Source organism: Nicotiana tomentosiformis, chromosome 7, assembly GCF_000390325.3.
Source record: "Nicotiana tomentosiformis chromosome 7, ASM39032v3, whole genome shotgun sequence".
NCBI classification, from domain to species: Eukaryota; Viridiplantae; Streptophyta; class Magnoliopsida; order Solanales; family Solanaceae; genus Nicotiana; species Nicotiana tomentosiformis.
In genome coordinates this window covers 98,593,126-98,612,473 of record NC_090818.1, presented here as the reverse complement: position 1 = coordinate 98,612,473, position 19,348 = coordinate 98,593,126, and the positions used below count along the sequence as shown (strand labels likewise).

Here is a 19,348-nt window from a genome sequence, read left to right as displayed (position 1 = left end):
TCATTAGGCTTGAATTGAGGTGTGAGTTATAATTTGATGCTATTTTGTGTGATTTGAGGCCTCAAGTAGGTCCGGGTTATATTTTGGGACAGGTTAGTATGTTTGGACGGGGTGCCGAGGGGCTCGGGTGAGTGTCGAATCATTTTGAAGTTTGAAGGCAGTCAAGTTCTAGTGTTTTCGCACCTGCGTGGTTTGGACCGCAGGTGCAAGTTCACGAAAGAAGACAGGATGGCGCAAAAGCGAAGTTTGGGCCGGACAGGGGATTCCGCAATTGTAGAGACTTATGCGCAGAAGCGCTAATGCATGTGCGAGGAATTATTCGCAGAAGCGGATGGTCAACATTTGAGTGAAGCGAGCCCGTGGTCCTAGAAGTAAGCGAGCAGGTGCGAGCTGGAGCCTGCAGAAGCGAGAATCGTTGAGCAGTGTAATAACAATCGAGTGTTTGGCTTATTTTATCGTATTTTGAGATTTTGTGCTCGGATTGTGACGATTTTTGAGGTATTTTTTACCCACTTGTATTGGGTAAGTGTTCTTGATTAGATTTTGTTCATGATTCCATCCTTGAATTTGGCATTTCATCGGTGAATCTATGTGGGAAATTGAAAATTTTGGCAAAAATATTCTAATATAAAAAATTGAGATCAGAACCCTAATTCGGAATCGGATTTGGATTAATTTGTATATTTGGACACTTATTCGAATGGATAGTCGGAATTTGTGACTTTTGTCGGGTTTCGGGATACAAGCCCGGGTTGACTTGTGGTTGACTTTTTGGTAATTAATAAAGATCGAAACTTTATTACTTTGAATCAATTTCTATAGCCGTGGTTGATGTTATTGAGTTGTTTTTAGTTAGATTTGACTCGTTCGGAGGACGATTCGAGAGGCAAGAGCTTTTTAGAGTATTGATTTGTCTTGTTTGAGCCTTGAGGTAAGTATCTTGCCTAATCTAGTGTGAGGGAATACCCCTTATGATTTGGCCTTAATTGCCTATTTGTGTTATGTGAAAAGTAACGTGTACATGAGGTGATGAACGTGTGCATGGGTGCTATGTGTGACTTATGACCGGATTAGACCTTAGGTTATTAATATGCCTTAATTTAAAATTTTGCTTTATATGTAACATGCTTAGTCACTTTGTGACTAGATGGACATGATATTTTCAATTAATTTAGCCATAGTCATCCCTTATATGTTGAGCACCCATCTATATTTTTATTATTGCCATTTCCTTGTACACCTTGTTGATAAATTGTGAGCTTATATTTTTGATGAAAATTGACATTATTATTCTGTGATAATTGTGGTACATGTGGAAATATTGGACAAATTGTTTAGGTGTTGGCACGAGGTTTCTGTCGTGCGATTGTGATTGATATTGTTGTTATTGCCGGGTGCAAAGCGATACAGATGGATATTGTTATTGTGTCAGGGCGGAGTGATACATATGGGTATTGTTATTATGTCACGGCGGAGCGATATAAATGAATATTATTATTGTAATACGAGGTTTCATATTGTTGTGTTTCTATTTAATGATTTGTTTCCAAGTTGAACCTTTACTTGCATTGAGTTGTTATCATATGTTCCAAAGAGATTGTTGGTATTGTTTTATATTATAAGTTGTGTTGTCAGTCTTCGATATATTGCACAGGTTATTTAACTAGTGAACATCCCATGACTCGAACCTCGTGAGTGCTTCACCGAGGTTAGTCTTGATACTTAGTGGGTACCGATTGTGGTATAATCATACTATATTTTTACATATTTTTGTGCAGATCCAGGTGTTGGAGGCAGCAGACCTAGGCAGTAAGGGTTTATATTGACCGCGGTGATTCAAGGTAGAGTTGCATGACCGTCGCAGTCCCTTGGAGTCCCATCCCTACAATTATATTGTTATTTTCATACCGAACAATAGTGTATTTTTGAGACATCCTTATATATTCAGTTAGAGCTCATGACTCTGTACTACCTAGTTCTGGGAAGATGTATTGCGTATTGCCATTTTGGCTCGTGTTAACTCTATTTTGCTTTTATATTAAGCTCTATCTTCTTATCATATTTTGTGGATTTAATCTTGTTAAGTGATAGGCTTACCTAGTTTTAGAGACTAGGTGCCATCACGACCTCTATGGTAGGATTTGGGTCGTGACAAGTTGGTATCATAGCTCAAGGTTCATAGGTTCTACGAGTCATGAGCAAGTTTAGTAGAGTCTTGCGGATCGGTACAAAAATGTATGTACTTATCTTTTAGGCTACCGAATTGTTAGGAAACATCACCTTCTTTCATTATTTATCGTGCCGATTTGTTATTCCAAAGTTTAAATCTTTACTCTTCTATTCTCTCACAGATGGTGAGGACACGTTCTACCCGATCAACTGAGAATGCACCATCATTCCCTGCTGGAGCCGTGAGAGGCCGGGAGGGCACATGCTACAACTAGAGCACCTTCTAGAGCACTAGTTATTGATCCTCCAGTGGCTCCAGTTGAGGATCTGGAGCCTGCATGTTGAGCAAGCACCCGAGGAGACTATTACTACATTGGGGCTCCAAGAGACCTTGGCACAATTCATGAGTATGTTCGGTAGTTTGGCCCAGGAAGGGTTGATTCTGGTTGCACCAGCTACTTCACATGCAGGGGAGGAGCTCAGATCTCGCTGCCCGTACACCAGAGCAGCCGGGTGATGCTTACCAGTCATCAGGTGTTGTGCCGGTGCAACCAGTAGTTGCAGTTCCCCGATCTAGGGCCAGTTGTGTCAGCTGAGGGACATAGGCGTTTGGAGAGGTTTTAGAAGTTTCATCCTCCCCAATTCAGTGGATGGGCTTCTGAGGATGCACAGGGTTTCTTGTATCAGTGTCATCGCATTCTGCGTACTATGGGTTTGGTGGAGTCGAGCGAGGTTGACCTTACTACTTTTCAGTTGACGAGGTCAACATACAAATAGTGGCAAACTTATGAGGCGAGTAGGACAGCCGGCATAGAACCACTTACATAGTCCCAGTTCTCCGATCTTATTTTGAGGGAGTTTATTCCACAGACCCGCAGGTACGGGTTGCACAACGAATTTGAGTAGTTGTTCCATGGGAGTATGACTATGTACGAGTATGCTATGAGGTTTACACGGTTATCTCGTCATGCACCTTCCTTGGTTTCCACAGATAGAGAGAGAGTCCGTAGATTTAGTGAGGGACTTGTTTATAGCCTTAGATTTGGAATGGCACGGGAGTTGGAAACTGAGACTATATTTCATCATGTTGTGGAGATTGCTAGGAGGTTATAGCGATGTCATGGTCAGGAGAGGGAGGATAAGGGCTAAGAAGCCTCGTGGTTCTGGAGAATTTTGTGGTTTCTACTCTACGGCTCGGACCCGTTATGGCAGAGGCTTTGTCAGTCAACCAGTTCAGTCCGCACTGCAAGTTTCATGTAGTGCTCCAGCTAGCCATGGATCTTAGAGCACTCATACCGGACATCCATCTTTTAGTGCACCTTCTGCACGGGGTCCCTACAGCGATTATTCCAGTTGTTTGGGGGAGACTCAGTACCAGTAACCGCACCCGCAAATAGGTTGTTTTGAGAGTGGTGATACTAGGCACATGGTGAGAGATTGTTCCATACTTTAGATAGGTGGACCTCAGCAGGGTACTTAGGCTATGGTTGCCACTCCAGTTGCTACTCTACCTGCACTTCCAGCTAGAGGTGGAGGACAAACGAGTAGAGGTTATCCTAGAGGGGAAAGCCATACCCATTGTTATGCTTTCCTTGGTAGGATTAAGGCAGTTGCATCATATGTATTCATTACAGGTTTCGTTCTAGTCTTTCATAGAGATTCATCAGTTTTATTTGATTCGGGTTCTACCTATTCGTATGTGTCATCCTACTTTGCTTCATATTTGGATATGTCTCGTGATTATCTATATAATCTTGTTTATGTGTCTATACCCATTAGGAATTTATTATCGTTGACCGTGTCTTTCATTCTTGTTTGGTCACTATTGGGGGATACGAGACTAGGTTTGATCTTCTGTTGCTTAATATAGTGGATTTTGATGTGATTTTAGGTATGGTTTGGTTATATCCATACCATGTTATTCTTGATTGTCATGCTAAAACCGTGACGTTGGCTATGTTAGGGTTGTCGAGGTTTGAATGGAGAGGTTCCTTGGGACATATTCCTAGTAGAGTGGTGTATTATTTAAAGGCTCAGTGGATGATTGAGAAAGGGTACTTGGCATACTTAGCCTTTGTTAGAGATGTGAGTGTTGATACTCCCACGTAGGGGTGTTCATGGTTCGGTTTGGGTCGATTTTCCCATAAAGAGAAACCAAACAAATTTTATCGATTTTTTAAATATTAAAACCAAACTAAACCAATTGAGTCAGTTTATTATGGATTCGGTTTTTGTCAGTTTTTATCGGTTTTTATAGGGTTTTTTAAAAATAAGCTCCCAGAAGCACCCTATTGATCTGCACTTCACTGTTCATCTAAACTTTACTGCACAAATACCTTGGATATGGACTACCAAATCTAACAGTTTAACAAGCCTCCTTAATATTCTTCTGCACATTCAAATGCCAACTGTTCCACTAAACTGAAGTTAGAAAACTCTTGTAGACACTCACATTTCATTTTACCAAATAGTTCTATAAAACTTTCAAATACTATATATTCTTCCATAAAACATAAAACACTATAGATTCTTCTACTAAATTGATTTTTTCATAAAATATCTGTAGACGTTCTCATAAAAATACATTCAAACACTCTTTGATTTCATGTACTGTCAAGTGTCAACCATTAACACCAATATTCCAACATCATCTTTAGAAAGTTGACAGCAAAAAAGTCACAAAAGATATTACAATAATAAAGGCATAATAGGATACTCAACCTTTCATATGGTAAGCTAAAACAATGACATCAAGATTACATCCTAAATTCCAAGCAACAAGGATATAGTTGAAGTTGGTTTCCAAATTTCATATGTTTCCCTTCCATTACTAATACTAGAATTATTTTCAGAAGGAGTTGTTCTTTTATGCTTTTTCGGAGGTGTGAATATACTTGAATCGGCAACAAGAGTGTTGTTACCTTCTAATTGAGGAAGTTTCTGTGTAGTTGAAAGAACTTTCACCTCTACTTTTGAAGTCATTGTTTCCATCTGCGAGAGAGACAAAATGTGTAACAATGGTTAAAAACAACAAAATTCGAAAATGATAATACATAAAAAAAAAATGCACATAAACATTGAAGTTATTGAAGATCCAACACCACATGAGATTATTACAGTCAGATGAACATTTAAATCTAAAAACAGAGGAGAAATAAATGATGGTAGAAGAAAATCCCACTTTAAAATATAAAAGAAAGAACAACAAAAATCAAAAATAAAATTAAGCGAAGGAAACAACTTGCTCGTTACTCATAGTTGCAGCTTTACAGTCACAATAATCGCTACTTGAGCTATGGTTCACTGTTGCCTATGGAAACTTGAGAGAAGAAGCATCTAGGGTTCACTGTCTGTTGGTTTGTTTCTTTGGAATGAATGTAAATTTAAGACATATTGGGAGTTGGGAGTGTTGGTGCTTTTTATTAGAATATGGCTATTCTCTGCAAAAGCATTTGAAATTGTTAAGGCCCAAATCTATTAAATTAAAATACAAAGCCCAATAGTACAAGAATATATATATATATATATATATATATATATATATATATATATATATATATATATATATATATATATATATATATATATATAATCGTAATTTTTAAAAATAATTATATATAATTATATATAGTCGGTTTGGTTCTGTTATTTTTCGGTCAAAACCAAACCAAAATTAATCGGTTTTTAAAATTGAAAACCAAACCAAATCAAACCAAAAAAAAGTCGATTTTTTTTCGATTTGGTTTGGTTATCGGTTTGATTCGGGTTTTTGGGTTTTCACGAACACCCCTACTCCCACGGTTGATTTAGTCCTCGTGGTGAGGGAGTTTCTAGATGTTTTCCCTGCAGACCTACCGGTCATGCCACCCGATAAGGACATTGACTTTAGTATTGATTTGGCACCGGGCACTCAGCCTATATCTATTCCACCATATTGCATGGCTCCAGAAGAGCTGAAGGAACTGAAGGAACAGTTGAAGGAATTTCTAGATAACAGTTTCATCAAGCCTAGTGTGTCACCTTGGGGTGCTCCGGTTCTATTTGTGAAAAAGAAAGACGGTTTCATGGGAACGTGCATTGGCTATAGGTAATTAAACAATGTTACTTTCAGGAACAAGTATCCACCGCCGCGTATTGATGATTTATTTGATAAGATTTAGGGTGCTATGGTATTCTCGAAGATTGACTTAAGATCGGGGTACCACCAGTTGAAGATTAGGGCTTTAGACATTCCTAAGACGGCCTTTAGGACCCGTTATGGTCATTACGAGTTCTTGGTGGTGTGTTTAGGGCTGACTAATGCCCCAGCAGATTTCATGCACTTGATGAACAATGTCTCAGCCTTATCTGGATTCCTTCGTCATTGTGTTTATTGATGATATATTGGTGTATTCCCGTATAGGGAGGAGCACGAGTAGCATCTAAGGACTATGCTTCAGACTCTAAGGGAGAAGAAGTTGTACGTTAAGTTCTCCAAGTGTGAGTTTTGGTTAGACTCAGTAGCATTCTTGGGTCACATGGTGTCCGATAAGGGGATTAAGGTGGATTCGAAGAAGATTGAGGCAGTTCAGAGTTAGCCCTGACCTTCTACCGCTACAAAGATTCAGAGTTTCTTAGGGTTGGCTAGGTATTTTCGCTACTTTCTGGAGAGTTTTCATCTTTCGTAGGCACATTGACTTAATTGACTCAGAAGGGTGACCTATTCAGGTGGTCTGATGAGTGTGAGGAGAGCTTTCAGAAGTTCAAGACTACCTTGACTACAACTCTAGTTCTGGTTTTTCCTTTGGGATCATGTTCATATACAGTCTATTGTGATGCTTCGCAGGTTGGCATTGGGTGTGTGTTGATGTAGTATGGTAGGGTGATTGCCTATGCTTCGCGCCAGTTGAACCCACATGATAAGAACTACCCAGTTTATGATTTGGAGTTAGCAGTCATTGTACACGCACTCAAGATTTGGAGGCACTACTTATATGGCGTGTCTTGTGAGGTGTATATGGATCACCGGAGTTTTCTACATCTATTTAAACAAAAGTATTTGAACTTGAGGCAACGGAGGTGGTTGGAGCTATTGAAGGACTATGATATTACCATTCTTTATCATCTGGGAAAGACCAATATGGTGGCGACTCCTTGAGTAGGAAGGCAGAGAGTATAGGGAGTCTTGCTTTTATTCTAGCTGGGGAGAGAAGGGCTATGGATTTTAAGGCTTTGGCCAACATATTTGTGAGATTGGATATTTTGGAGCCTAGCAAAGTCCTTGCTTGTATTGTATCACAGTCGTCCTTGTTTGAGCGCATCAAGGCTCGTCAGTATGATGATCCCACTTGCTTGTCCTTAGGGACATAGTGCATCGAGGTGGTGCTAGGGAGATGACTATTAATGATCATGGTGTGTTGCGGCTTTAGGGCCGAATTTGTGTTCCTAATTTGATGTGCTAAGAGAGTTTATCCTTGAGAAAACTCATAGTTTGCGGTATTCTATTCACCCGGGTGAAGGAAAGATGTATCGTGATTTGAGGCAACATTATTAGTGGCGGAGGATGAAGAAGGACATTATTGAGCATGTTGCACAGTGTTTGAACTGTCAGCATGTTAAATATGAGCATTAGAGACCTGGTGGTTTACTTTAGAGGCTAGATATATCAGAGTGGAAGTATGAGTGTATCACTATGGATTTTATGGTTGGGCTACCACGAACCTTGAGGAGATTTGATGTTATGTGGGTCATTATGGACAGACTAACCAAGTTTGCACACTTCATTCCAGTCATGACTTCCTACACTTCATAGTCGTTGGCTCAAATTTATCTTAGATAGATTGGTCGCAACATGGTGTGCTTGTGTCTATTATCTCGGATCGAGGAACTTTGTTTACATCATATTTGTTTAGAGAGGTATAGCGTGAGTTGGGCACACAAGTTGATTTGAGCACGGCATTTTATCCTTAGACAGACGGGTAGTCCGAGAATCCTATTCAAATCTTGGAGGGCATGTTGAGAGTTGTGTCATTGATTTCGGGGGTAAATGGGATAAGTTTATATTACTAGCAGAGTTTGCCTACAATAATAGCTACAAGTCGAGTATCCAGATGGCTCCGTATAAGATCTTATATGGGAAGCGATGTCGTTCTCTGATTGGTTGATTTGAGTCTGGAGAGGTTAGGCTATTATGCACAGATTTGGTTCGTGATGCTTTGGAGAAGGTGGAATTGATTCAAGAGTGGCTTTGTACAACATAGTCCAGGAAAATAAGTTATGCTGATAGGAAGGCTCGTGATGTGGCATTCATGGTTGGTGAGAAGGTTCTACTAAGAGTTTTGCCCATGAAGGGTGTGATGAGGTTTGGGAAGAAGGAAAAGTTTATCCCTCGGTATATTGGCCCTTTCGAGGTGTTAGAGAGAGTTGGTGAGGTGGCCTATAGACTTGCTTTGTCACCCAACTTATCAGGAGTCCATCTAGTGGTTCATGTTTCCATGTTTCGGAGGTAACATGAGGATCTGTCACATGTGTTGGATTTCAACTCAGTGCAATTGGACATGGATTTGACTTATGATGAGGAGACAGTGGCCATTTTGGACAGGCAAGCTCGAAACCTAAGGTCGAAGTATATTGCATCGGTGAAGGTTTAGTGGTGTAACGTCCCGACCATTCATTTTGAGCAGTTGCACTTAGCTCGGTAATTTGGGAACATGAGTAGTTCTGTATGATGTATTATGACTAGCATGAATCATCAGTTTGGTTTTCAGGTTATTCGGAATCGATTTGGAAGGATGAATTTCACCGTTGAAGCTTTAAGTTTGAAGAGTTGACCAAGTTTGACTTTTGTGAATTTGACCTTAGAACGGAGTTTGATGGTTCCGTTAGGTCCGGATGATTATTTTGTACTTGGGCGTATGCCCGGATTTTCATTTGGATGTTCCTAGAAGGATTCGGCACTAATTGGCAAAAATTAGAAATTTGAAGATTTGGAAAGTTCATAAGTTTGACCGGAAGTTGACTTTGAATATATCGTATTCGGATTGTGGTTCCGGGAATTAGAATAGCTTCGTTATGTTATTTGGGGCTTGTGTGAAAACATTTGGGTTTATTCCGGGTTGATTTGATATGTTTCGGCGCGAGTTTTGGAAGTTGAAAGTTCAAAGTTCATCTATGTTTGATTGAAGTGCGATGCGTCGTTTCGATGTTGTTATGTGTGATTTGAGGCCTCGAGTAGGTTTGTGTTATGTTTTGGTACTTGTTAGTATATTCGGACGGGGTCCCGAGCGGTCGGGGGTGAGTTTCGTACGGGGTTCGGTTCATTTTGTTTCATGTTTTATTGCTGAGGAAGTGTTGCTTTTGGTGTTGCGTATCTGCGGTTAGTTTTGCGCAAGTGCAGTGGTCGCAGAAGCGGAGATGTGATCCCACCTGCAGAAAAGGTCTGAGTTTGGAGTCATCGCATATGTGGAGTTTGGGGCGCATCTGCGGCCCCGCAGAAGCGATAGGTAGTGGCGCAGAAGCGGTATTAGTGCGGGAGCGGAACAAGACTCGCACATGTAATGTCGCAGAAGCGGAATATGGTTTATCATGTGTGAGGGGTCTGTGCTTAGTGTATTTTCGTAGAAGCGGATGTCTTATCGCATAAAAGACACCGCATAAGCGGCTCATTTATCGCAAATGCGTAAAGGTCTAGGCAGAACAATATTAAATCGAGGGTTTTGGTTCTCTTATCATATTTTGAAATTTGGGGCTCGGATTGAGGCACTTTTTGAAGTGATTTTCACCACGCGGATTGGGGTAAATGTTCTACACTCGGTTTTGATTATATTTCACGAATCTATCTTCATTTTTGGCAATTGGTGGATGAATTTTAAAGAGGGAATTGGGGGATTTTGTTTAGAATTTTATAAAGCGAATTTCTGAGTTTTGAACATCGATTCGGAGTCGGATTTGAATAAAACTAGTATGGTTGAACTCGTAATTGACTAGGTTGTCGGAATTTTGTAAGTTTTTGTCAGCTTCTGAGGTGAGGGCCCGAGTTTGACTTTTGAGCTGATTTTGGGGTTTTTGATTAAAGATTCGACCTTTATCATTTGGAATTGTTTCCTTAGGCATTATTTGATGTATTTGAGTTGCTTTTGGTTAATTTCGATCCGTTCGGAGGTCGGTACGTGCGGGATGGCATTTTTGGAGTATCGCTTGGCATACTTGGTATTGGATTTGGCTTGTTCGAGGTAAGTAACACTTCTAAACTTGTTGTTGAGACCCTGAATTATGTGTTATGTGATTGATGTTGAGGTGACGTGCATGCTAGGTGACGGGCGTGTGGGCGTGTACTGTAGTAACTATGATTTAGTTGATACCGTGGAATTGTGTAGCTACCTTGTCTGGACATTTTTACTATACTCTATGTGTTAGAGCACTTGAGCTGTAATTTATGTTACAAATCATGTTTAGGCTATATGCTCGCTCTATTGGGACCCACAATGGTCGTTTCTTACTGTTGAGTTATTTGTTTAATTGCAGTTATGTACTTAGTCGTATTCATCATTACATATCATATCTCAGTCTCTGTTATTGTGTATATTCACATCTCATATCATTGACTTGGGTTGCTTAGCATGAGTGTTGTGAGCCCGAGAGACTGGAGAGATTGATGATTGAGTGAGGTTGAGGGCCTGATTGTGAAGATATTGATACTATAGCATGTGAGTTGTCCGTGCAGCACGTGAGTTGTTCGTGCAGATCCATATATTGATACTATAGCACGTGAGTTGGGATTTACTGTTATATTTGAAAAGCATGCCTATTTTCCGTAAATGTGAACCGGCTGAATTATCTATTGTACCATCTTTATCATATTGTTATGAACTGTTGCTGGCTATTGGAGTTGAACCCTGACTCTTGTCCCAGCTCGTCACTACTTTCAACCTAAGGTTAGGTTTATTACTTATTGAGTACATGGGGCCAGTTGTACTCATACTACAGTTCTGCACCTAGCGTGCAGATATTAGATGTTGATGTTATTGTGCACGGCGGGAGATGGATTTGAAGATGTACCTGCGTTCCGGTCATAGCTACCTCTTGATCTTGGTAGCTTTAGAATTTTAATATGTTCTTGTATAGTTCAAATAGATGATGTACTTTATTTCATGCCAACTTTGTAAATTCTAAATCTTAGAAGCTCATGATTTGTATTATAAGTCATTGGGGGGTTGTATAAAATTCAATTATCTCATCTTTGATTCACATCAGTGTTATTATATTATGTTATTTTGTTAATTGGCTTACCTAACGGGTTGGGTAAGGTGCCATCACGACGATTTGGATTTTGAGTCGTGACAAGTGGAGAGGTCAGCCGACCGATGAGGCGACTTTGGAGATCAAGCATATTATGCAGAGAAAATATCCTCACCTTTTGGTTATCCCAAGTATGATTCCAAACTCGTTCGAGGATGAACGTTTATATAAGAAGGGGAGAATATAATGACTCGATCGGTTGTTTTGTATATTTGAGACCCGTTCTCTATTTTATGCTTTCTTTATGCTTCTTTGTTGTTTTGTGACTTTCGGGGATGATTGGTTTGGTCTCGGGGAGGTTTTGGATTAAATTGGAATACTTAGTTCCAAGGTTGGAAGCTTAAGTTATGAGAGTTGATCGGGGTTTTGACTTTTGTGTAAACGACGCCGAAATGGTATTTTGATGGTTCGAATAGGTTTGTATGGTAATTTTGGACTTAAGCGTATGTTTGTATTTGGATCTGGAGGTTCCTAGGTCGATTTATCTTTTTGGTGAAAGTTGGAAATTTAAAGGTTTGAAAGGTTCATTGGTTTGACCGGGAGTTGAATTTGATGTTATCGGGTTTGGATTGTTGTTCTGGAAGTTAGAATAGGTTAATTGTATCATTTGGAACTTGTGTGTAAAATTTGGAGTTATTTCGAGTTGGCTAGACGTGGTACGACATACGTTTTAGAAGTTTGAAAGTTGATTCATTAGGCTTGAATTGAGGTATGATTTGTAGTTTTCATGTTATTTTGTATGATTTGAGGCCTCAAGTAGGTCTGTATTATGTTTTGGGACTAGTTGATATGTTTAGACGGGGTCGCGAGGGGCTTGAAGGAGTTTCGGAGGAGTCTCAGATCGTTTTGAAGTTTGAAGGCGGTGAAGTTCAGCAGAAGCGGACATAATGGCGTAGAAGAGAAGTTTGGGCAAGACATGGGATTTCGCATGTGCGGACACATATGCCCAGAAGCAATGGCGCAGGTGCGAGGAATTATTCGTAGAAACGGAAGGTAGTCCGCAGAAACAGATGGTCGGCATTTAGGTGAAGCTCGCAAAAGTGAGTCATTGGTCGTAGAAGCAAGCTCGCAGGTGCGAGATGGAGTACGCAGAAGCGAGAATCACTGGGCAATGTATTAATAATCGACGGTTTGGCTTATTTTATCATACTTTGAGATTGGGAGCTCGGATTGGGATGATATTTGATGTGTTTTTCACCCACTTAAATTGGGTAAGTGTTCTTGACTCGAATTTGATTATTATTCATGATTCCTTCCTTGAATTTGGCATTTGATTGGTGAATCTACGTGGGAATTTGGAATTTTGGCAAAACTGTTATAATATGAAATATAGAGATTTGAACTCCGATTCAAAGCCGGATTTGGATGAAACTTGTGTATTTTGACTCGTATTCGAATGAGTAGTCGGGATTTATGGCGTTTGTCGGGTTTCGGGAGGTGGGCTTGGGTTGACTTTTTAATATTTGATAAAGATCGTAGCTTTATTACTTGTACTCAATTTCTATAGTCGTGTTTGATGTTATAGAGTTGTTGTTGTCTAGATTTGACTAGTTATTCGAGAGGCAATGTCTTTTTAGAGTATTGATTTGGCTTATTTAAGGTAAGTATCTTGCCTAATCTTGTATGAGGGAACCTCCAAGTTGCTCGAGTGAGCAAGAGTTTGGATTATGAAGACCTATGCATACACCTTGATGTTGATATGCCGGCAGGGTAAAAGCCTCCGAAGTTTGACATCTTTGATGGAACGGGTGCCCCCCACGCTCACTTGATGGCGTGCTGTGAGAAGTTGGTGGGAGTGGGATGAAATGAGAAGTTAAGGATGAAACTATTCATAAGAAGTCTGACTGGGGAAGCGCTCACTTGGTACACCAGGCAGGGCCCCAGGAATTGGAGGGAATTGTAAGATATGGCCGAAGATTTTACTAACCGCTTCGGTTTCAATACAAAGATCACTCCAGACAAATTCCCTTTGGTAAACCTACAAAAACGCCTTCTGAGTCGTTTCAAGAGTACGCTCATCATTGGAGATCAGAAGCAACTATAGCACAACCCCCATTGGATGACAACGAGCTGACCAAGTATTTCATCTGTGCTCAAGAGGGAATCTACTTCGAGAAAATGACGGGAATGATGGATCAGAAGTTCCCCGAGCTGGTCAAAATGAGAGATTTCCTGGAAGAAGGTATTAAGTCTAGGAAGATATAGCCAATGGATGCACTACAGGCTACTAGCAAGGCTATATAGTCTGGTTCCATTGGTGGTGGAAAGAAGAAGAAAGAAGAGGTGATAACAGTTGTCCCCTCTTACCAACCAAGTCCTCATCGTCGAGCTAATCCCTACCCTGAAAACACTCATCCTCCAAATCAACCCACTTATACCCTAGTATATAACACCCAATCATACTACAATACTCAACAACAATACAATCCACCCCAAGCCAGTGTATATCCAAACTTGGCACGGCCATATGCGCATATTCAAACCACCACCCAATAAATTATACCTGCCTATGCACCCAAACCACAACCAAACTTGAAGCAAGAAATGCCAGAAACTTCACCCCAATTGCTGAGCCTCTAGCCCAATTATTTGAAAGACTGAGAAGAGCGAGACTGATATACCTAGTGGAAGGAAAACTCCCTAACCAACTATAATGTATTTCGACGCAAGAAAGGCATTGTGTCTATCATTCAGGTGTCCTTGGACATGACACTGAGGGTTGTTAAAGCTTGAAAATAGAAATCAAAATGTTGATCAAGAGTGGAGCTATCCAACGCACCCTAACCCTACCAAATATAAACCATAACCCACTACCAAATCATAGAAACCAAGGATCCAACATGATTACCTTATAGGAGGACTATGATTAAAAGGGGCTATTGTTACTATTGAGAATGTTGAAGCAAGAAGGACACCTCCCCGGGCAACTCCATTGATCACCGTACAACTGAAACCGCCCATAATGGTTCAGACATATCAGCAACGACCTATCATAGCTTATGGGAATTAGCAGTATAAAGCAGTTCTGCGGACTTATCAGTCAAAAGGAAAGGGAAATATGACGAACACTGCGACCACTCATGGTATGACTGGATTCGGAAGGTGCTACGCTCCAGAAGTAGTAAATCGAGGAAATCTAAACAGAGAACAGAATCATAGGAGAAACATAATTGATGTAGAGGCAACAGAGTTCTGGAGAAAGATGCCGGTTAAAGAATACTCCATAGAAGATCAGCTGTGGAAAACCTCTTAACACAAATCAATTATGGACTTATTGATGAGTACATGGACGCTCTGGTGAAGGTGCTAAGTGGAGTGAGCGTGCCAAGCAATACCACTAGTGAGGCACCGGAAGCAACTATTGGGAAGATGGTGGAGGCAAACAAAAGTTCTATTCAAAAGGATGAACTTCCTGTGGAGGGAATGGATCACAACAGGGCTCTACACATCACTGTCAAATGTGAAGACAAAGTTGTATCTCGGGTACTAGTCGATGGGGGATCTAGAGTAAATATTTGCCTGTTATCTACTCTACGGGAATTATGCATCCATTTGAGAGAGGTAAAAGAGAGACATGTGAGAGTTAGGGCTTTCGATGAGTCACAGATATATGTCACCGGAGAAATCTACCTAGCTTTGCAAATTTGACCAGTCGAGTTTCCCAATACTGTTCTAGTTGATGGACATATCATCTTCGTACAATCTGCTATTAGGAAGGCCCTAGATGCACATGGGGGGGGGGGGGGGGGAAGTTCCATCCACTCTCCATCAGTGCATGAAATTTGAATGGGATTGCTAGAAGATAGTGATACATGGGAAATGGAGTCAGTCGGCTTACTTAGAACATGTAGTTCCTTTTATAGAAGGATTGGATGGGGTTGTTTTCAACACAAACGAAATCATACAAGCAACAAAAATGGGGAAGAACGAATAGGATCACAATATACAGTCACCGTATGGGTAAAAAATGGCTATTCAAGAAATGATGAAGTATGGTTACAAACCACGGTCCAGGCTGGGAGCCTAATCAGATGGGATAACTGAGCCAATTCAACCCAAGGGGCAGAAAGGTACCGCCAACTTGGGATATCAACCTACAACTTGAAGAACCTACAATGGTAACCCTGGGAAGAAAGTTTTCATACCAGAGCATATTCCGGGCCCGGGTCAAAAATCACCACCAGAAGAGCATATCATCGACGGGATAGGAAAATTGTTCGTGGCCATGATCTATGAGTGTTATGGGGAAGCTGATATCAAGACATCGACCATTCGGGATGCCGAACCAGGAGAGACCTTGCAGAACTGGACAACCAGTCCGTCTCTGGTTTGCGAAAGTCTTGGTAGTGTGGAATTGTAGTAATTTTGAAAACTACATGGTCAATTGAGGCTTGAACCATGTCTGTTCTTTTTTGTTAAACCGCCTCTTTGAATGTTGAGATGTTCCTTTTGATGAAATAAAGAATTATTTTCTGAAAATCATTACAAGGTTATATTTGTATTTGTTTATATATAATTTTTCTTTTTAGCAATCAAATTAATAAAAAACTGTGTTATGCAATTATGACATGTAACGAAACCCTCGAGCAAAATGATCCGGACTACAAAGAGTACGACGAAAGTATATCCCCGAGAACCTACAACAAGATATCAAATAGTTAGAGAGCTAGAAGAAGCCCAACCTTGAAGGAACAGAAGTGATCAATCGGGAAGTGAAGAAGATATAAAAGAGACTCGAATCAGCATCCACCTGAAGGCAGAACATAAGAAAAGAATTGGTAGAGCTCCTCCGAAAATACATCGATGTATTTTCATGGTCATATGACGACATGCTTGGATTATGTACCTCTCAAAAATCAAGTCCATTCAAGACTTGCCACCTTATAGAAGAAAAAATGACGTAATGAGTTTCCTCGAAAGATTGAATTACATATGTAGGTTCATAGCCCAGTCAACGGTAATCTGTGAACCAATTTTAAAGTTATTGAAGAAAAACACTGCTACAAAATGGACGGAAGAATGCCAGAATGATTTTGACAGAATTAAGGAATATTTGTCTAGCCCATCAGTGTTGGTTCCTCCCGAACATGGGAAGCCGTTATTACTATACTTGTCCGTCTTAGATAATGCATTCGGGTGGGTGTTGGGGCAACACGATAAGACTATAAAGAAGGATCAAACTATTACTACATGATAAAATGTTCACATCATATGAAGCTAGATACGCCTTGTTGGAATGAACCTGTTGTGCTTTGACTTGGATGACTTAGATCGATCAGCATTTAAAGCATTACTTGTTGGCATATACAACATATTTGATATCCCGACTCGACCCGCTCAAGTACGTCTTTCAAAAGTTAATGCCTACGGGAAAGTTAGCCAAATGGAAGATTCTTCTCGGTGAGTTCAACATTGTGTACGTGATGCAGAAGGCTATCAAAGGACAAGCGTTGTCCGATCATCTCGTAGAGAACCCGGTGGATAAGGACTACGAGCCACTTTCCACGTACTTCCCAGATGAAGAAGTGGTATTCACTGGGGAGGACATTTCAGAGTTACACCTAAGGTGGAAGATATTTTTACGATGGAGCTGTAAATTACAAGGGAGTGGGAATCGGAGCAGTCATATCTCTGAATCGGGACAACATTATCCATTTTCAACTAAGATAGGGTTCCCCTGTACAAATAATATGGCAGAATACGAGACATGCATCCTCGAAATTTGAATGTCAATCAAATATGAACATCATGGAACTTTTGGTCATAGGAGATTCTGATTTGCTGATCCACCAAGTTTATAGAGAATGGACCACCAAGAATGTCATGATCCTTCTAACTTGCATTGTGTAAAGGAACTGTGTAATAAGTTCACCAAGATCGACTTCAAGCACGTTCCCAGAATCCAGAATGAGTTCGATGACGCTCTCGCAACTTTGTCATCCATGATTCAACATCCAGACAAGAATTACATCAATCCCATCGAGATAGAGATCTGGTATCAACATGCATACTGTCTCTACGTAGATAAAGAGCCAGATGGCAAGCCTGGGTATCAAGAAGTCAAAAGGTTCCTCGAAGCAAGAGAATATCCAGAGAATATCGCCAACGGTCAGAAGCGAGCATTGAAGAGACTAAAAAACCACTTTTTCCTTAACGGGGAAGCCCTGTATCGGAGGGGCCCGGACTTGGGTTTGTTAAAGTGTGTAGATATTGCTGAAGCAATAAGGTTGCTAGAGGAAATACATGCAAGAACATGTGGGCCTCACATGGATGGTTTCACTCTAGCCAAGAAGATTTTGAGAGCTGGATATTTTTGGGTGACCATGGAAAGGGATAACATTCATTGTATGCAGAAGTTTCAATAATGTCATATTCACGGGGACTTCATCCGGGTTCCCCCAAATTAATTAAATAGAATAGGTTCTCCTTGGTCCTTCGCCGCATGTGATATGGTTGTAATTGGACCTATAGAACCAGCTGCATCAAATGGGCACTTTTTCATCTTGGTAGCCATCGATTATTTCACCAAATGGGACAAAGCTTCCACATAAAAGGTTGTCACAAAGAAAGTGGTGGCAGATTTCGTTCGTAACAACATAGTATGCCGATTTGGGATACCATAGCCAATAATAAGTGACAATGCAACCAATATTAATAGTGATATCATGAGGGAAATTTGCGAGAAGATCAAAATCGTCCATCACAATTCCACAGCATATAGGCCACAAATTAATGGAGCAGTTGAAGCGGCCAACCAAAATATTAAGAGGATCTTGCAAAAGATAGTGGATAATCACAGGCAGTGACATAAGAAATTATAATTTGCCTTACTTGGTTACCGCACTACTATGAGGACATCTACTGAGGCAACGCCATACATGTTGGTATATGGCACTGAAACTGTAATACCTGCAGAGGTCGAGATACCATCTTTGAGAGTTATCCAGGAAGCCTAGTTAGATGATGCAGAATGGATATGTGTCCGGCAAGAACAACCCATGATCATCGATGAAAAGAGGATGGATGCAGTGTGTCATTATCAGATGTATCAAAATAAGATGGCCAACGTATTCAATAGGAAAGTGAAACCTCGGCAATTCACATTGGGGCAAATGGTTTTGAAGAATATATTCCTCTATAAAAAAGAAGCGAATAGGAAATTCGCGCCAAACCGGAAGGGTCCTTATGTGGTCCATCGTGTATTGTCGGGAGGAGCATTAATCCTAGCATAAATGGACGGCAAAGTGACCATGAAGCCCATTAATTCAGACGCAATCAAGAGATACTACATTTGAAGACAATAGAGTTAGGTTTTGTTGTAACAAAACTACGTCCGACCTGACTTCCCACGGTGGGATACATATGCAAACCGTGTAGGGTTCGGTCCCACTCTTGTAATAGAAATCCAAAATATCATCTCCATGTATTCAGAACTACACCACGACTTGATTTCCTTTGGCAGGAATACGTAGGCAATGCACTTAGGATTCAGTCATCTATTGTAATCGAACTACGTTTTGGCCTTATTCCATTTGGATACGTAGGCTGTCTGAGTCAGACTCGATCATATCATTTCAAAATTCTATCATTTTACATCTATTGTAGTCGAACTATGTTTTGACCTGATTTCATTTGGATACGTAGGTTTCCTGAGTCAGGCTCGATCATTCCATTTCATCATTTCATTATTTCATACCCTCGAACTATGTTTAGGCCTTATTTCATTTAGATACGTAGGCAACCTGAAAAGGTTTGATCATAACCTTAGGAGAAGCCTTGTAATGCATTGCCTAGATTAGGAAAGTGATCGCATCATCAAGGAAGTCAATCCGCCAGATTCAGGGCATAATCCGCCAGATTTGAGGCAAGGCCAGGTCCACAATCAACACAAATCAAGGCCCCT

The 19,348-nt window shown here is 40.5% G+C and overlaps 1 protein-coding gene across 1 annotated transcript; it reads left to right on the top strand.

Moving 5' to 3' along the window:
* The first annotated feature begins 16,805 nt into the window (after nucleotides 1-16,805).
* LOC104112890 (uncharacterized) lies at nucleotides 16,806-17,810 on the top strand. The gene is made up of 2 exons (XM_009622931.2): nucleotides 16,806-16,973; nucleotides 17,298-17,810. Exons 1-2 carry the CDS (start codon nucleotides 16,806-16,808, stop codon nucleotides 17,808-17,810), a joined length of 681 nt encoding a protein of 226 aa, XP_009621226.2.
* Nucleotides 17,811-19,348: the final 1,538 nt, after the last annotated feature.